Genomic DNA, 3,687 nt, shown 5'->3' on the forward strand with positions numbered 1-3,687 from the left:
CTGCTGGTTGATGGGTCCGGAAATCTCTTGAAGGTGAATCCAAGCAAGATAAACGGTGGAAGCGGCTCGGCTCGCAGCGCACAATGCCCCAGCGCGGCGCCTGCTGAGGACGAGCCGGAGCCGGAGCCGGAGCCGCCGCCGGAGCCGGAGCCCGAGCGCAGCCGGAGCCCGAGCGCAGCCGGAGCCGCCGCCGGAGCTGCAGCCGCCGCCGGAGCCCAGGCGCAACCGGAGCCGGAGCGGGAGCCGGAGAAGCCCCGGTGGAAGCGAGGAGGCGATTCCCGAGAGCGGGACGCGAGGGAGCCGCCCGCCGCGGCGCGGAGCCTTGGAGGAGCGGGCCGGGAGCTGACGGGGGCGGAGGAGGAGGAGGAGGAGGAGGAGAGCGGGGGGCCCGATGGAGCGGGCGCTGGGGCTGCCCGCACAAGAGGACTTGTTCCACAAGAGCCTCGCCGCCTCGGCCAAGCGCATGGAGTCCGCCTTCCGCTCGCCGCCGGGGCTCGACCTCTCGCACGGCCGCGAGCGGCAGCCCTCGCCGCTCGCCTGCTACGAGGCGGCCGAGCCCGAGGCGCTGCTGCAGCCGGGCGACCCGCTGGCCCTGCCGCCCGCCTCGGCGTGCGCCAAGTACGGCGAGAGCGCGAGCCGCAGCTCGGTGGCCGAGAGCAGCGGCGGCGAGCAGAGCCCCGACGACGACAGCGACGGCCGCTGCGAGCTGCTGCTGCGCGGCGCCGCCGGGGACCCGCGCGCGGCCTCGCCGGCGGCGGGCGGCGGCGGCGGCGGCGGCGGGGGGGGCGGCGGGGGGCTCAAGGCCCCCGAGGGCGGCTGCTCCAACAGCCACGGGCACGGCGGCAGCAAGAAGTCCAAGGAGCAGAAGGCGCTGCGGCTCAACATCAACGCGCGCGAGCGGCGGCGGATGCACGACCTCAACGACGCGCTGGACGAGCTGCGCGCCGTCATCCCCTACGCGCACAGCCCCTCGGTGCGCAAGCTCTCCAAGATCGCCACGCTGCTGCTCGCCAAGAACTACATCCTCATGCAGGCGCAGGCCCTGGAGGAGATGCGGCGCCTCGTGGCTTATCTCAACCAGGGCCAGGCCATCTCGGCCGCCTCGCTGCCCAGCTCGGCGGCGGCGGCGGCGGCGGCGGCGGCCGCGCTGCACCCCGCGCTCGGCGCCTACGAGCAGGCGGCCGGCTACCCGTTCAGCGCCGGGCTGCCGCCCGCCACCTCCTGCCCGGAGAAATGTGCCCTTTTCAACAGCGTCTCCTCCAGCCTCTGCAAACAGTGCACGGAGAAGCCTTAAGCGCCGCCGCGCCCCGCGTCTCGCTCCCCGCCGCCGCCGCCGCCGCCCGGCACGGGGGGCGCGGAGGGGGTCGCGCCGTCGCGTCGCCGTCGGGCCGGGCGCGGACAAAGGAGAGGCCGCGGAAAACGGGACGGGGGGGGCGGCGGGGACTGCGCGGGGAGGCACCGGGATCCCCCCCCCGGGGCCGCCGCGGGTGCGCGGGGGCGGCGGCGCGGAGGTGGCCGGGACAAATCAGTGAGGGCACTTGAACATAGATTTCTTTTTTTTTTTTTCCTTTTTTTTTAATTTTTAGCAGTATTATTATAATTATTCTGAGCCAGGCGACGAACAAACTTGAAATGTAAAACTTATTATTTAAGCGACTCGCAGAAACAAAGAGACTGGACCGTTGCAATGAAAGACTTGGTATTTTTTATCGTCTCTAAACTTCGATCCTGTGAAAATGCGCAAAGTTTTGGTGAGAGTGATTTAAAAAAAATCGACAGAGTTTAAAAAAAAAAAGAAAAAAAAACCCGACGAAAATAGCCGATCAAATTCCCTACTCCGTGTGGCTGAAAGTATCGCATTTTTAAAAGAAATATTTATGTGCACCTTGTTTCTTCCCACTTTGCAATGATGTATAAACAAGACATGCTATTTATTTGTTATTTTTAAATGACCCTTCCACGCCAACAATATTTATCATGTGTTAAGGTCAGGGGTCTTATGTGCAGTTACTTTAAATGCTTCTAAAATTCTGTTTATGGATTAACTTAAACTGTGTGCCAAGTGTTTAAAGCGTTTATTTGCCAACAACGTATAACCAGAAATGTTGATGTACCAGAGCTGCTTAGGTTTATAAAAGGTCATCTGGATTTTTAAGTTGCATCATCCCTGTATTTAAATTGAGCTTTAATAAATTGCTTCAGTCCAAAAATTACAGGAAAGGTGTATTCTTAATTGCTGAGACAACTGAGTTTTGAGAAGGTATTCTTTGCATTAGAACAGGTAATAGCTATTTACTTTTACAAGGCATCAGAGCAATAGCTGCTACAAGAGCATTTCCCAAGGCGCTGTGTTTTCAAAGGTATAATTTAAACCGCTTTTAATGTGTATGTAAATTATTCTGACTGTGATGATTATTTAAGTTGAAATACTTTAAAATACTTTAGGCTGATTTACAGAACGCGTGGAATCCTTCTCTTTTCTTTTTTGGGGGGAGGGGTGGGATGTTTTTATTTTATTTTATTGGGAAGAAAAATGAGAGATAAAGAGCAAGAAGTAGCTATTTACCCAAAGTGAGCCTTCAGTTTGAGTTTGCATGGCTGGGTGGCTGTCTCTCTGCCATTTGTAAATCAAGATTTTTTTTTTTCAAAAAAAAAAAAAAAAGAGTCTTGCTATTTTCCACTACTTGCAGCTAATACAAATTCGGACTGTCAGGTTGGATGGCAAAATAGGAGCCGTGATGGATCTGTTGGCAGGTCACGGATGTGTAAAGAGTGATATATATTAAATAGGTCAATCAGATGATGACAGCAACGTACGATCGTTTGTATGTGTATCTATGTTGGAAAGAATCTTTATTAAAATATTTTGAGCAAACACTTGGGCCACGCTCTGCTTTGTCACCCCCTGGAGCCCAGCGGGAAGGGCAGTGTGGGGGGCGCATCCTCTCCACCCGCTAATCCCAAGTGCACCCCAGCACCCCCCGGCTCTGAGGGACACGGGGGGGCGGCCCAAAGATCCCGAGGGGAGCTGCAAGGGCCGCCTCTCTCCCTTTTATCCCCCCCAAAAGTGGGGGTCCGGCGCTGCCGCCCACGGGCGGGCGCCGCAGCGCGCAGGGGCCGTCCCGGCGCGGGCAGAGGCGCCGCTGCCGCACGGGGCGGACGGGGCTAGATGTTTTCTGCTCCACTTGCCATCAAAAAAGATTAATCAGAACCTGTAACTTTTCAGGAAACATAACTGTAAAGTGCCGCGGAGCTGTGGGAAGGCAGCCCAGAGAGGGTGGGCAGATCAGCCCCCAGGCGCAAGGAGAAGCGTCTCTCAGCATTTACTAGACAAAGGCTGGGTGCGTCTAATTATGATTATTAAAACAATTTCCATGACGATGTCTAATATTATGTTAATTTGAAAACAACTGTGTATGAAAACTGTCGACTATAATACCTAAATTCATTTAATGAAACACATCGTTAAGGCAATTAAACCTCCTGGATGTGATTAAGGAACATAATTACGACACTGTTCTGCGCCATAATTGGGTGTCTTTAATCAAGGGGTAAAGTGATCAGCAACACAGCCATTAGTTTGTATTGTTCTGTCTCTGCTGTCCATCATTCTGATTAGGAATTAACCACCGCCACCAGCTTGGCTTGGTGCGTGCGTGTGTGTGTGTGTGTGTGTGTGTGTGTGCG

General features: G+C 55.9%; 1 protein-coding gene across 1 annotated transcript; it reads left to right on the forward strand.

Annotated features, from left to right (window-relative positions):
- Window positions 1-272: 272 nt before the first annotated feature.
- BHLHE22 (basic helix-loop-helix family member e22) lies at window positions 273-1,308 on the forward strand. The gene has a single exon (XM_088540104.1). The coding sequence runs from the start codon at window positions 392-394 to the stop codon at window positions 1,292-1,294; it is 903 nt and encodes a 300-aa protein (XP_088396230.1). The 5' UTR covers window positions 273-391; the 3' UTR covers window positions 1,295-1,308.
- Window positions 1,309-3,687: the final 2,379 nt, after the last annotated feature.

The sequence above is a fragment of the Tinamus guttatus genome, unplaced genomic scaffold, assembly GCF_059628265.1.
Source record: "Tinamus guttatus ecotype Peru unplaced genomic scaffold, ASM5962826v1 Tinamus_guttatus_pri_ptg000056l, whole genome shotgun sequence".
Lineage (NCBI taxonomy): Eukaryota > Metazoa > Chordata > Aves > Tinamiformes > Tinamidae > Tinamus > Tinamus guttatus.

Bases quoted from the DNA above. Each gene is read 5' to 3' on its own strand.
- BHLHE22 (XM_088540104.1), top strand. From the start codon at position 392: ATGGAGCGGGCGCTGGGGCTGCCCGCACAAGAGGACTTGTTCCACAAG.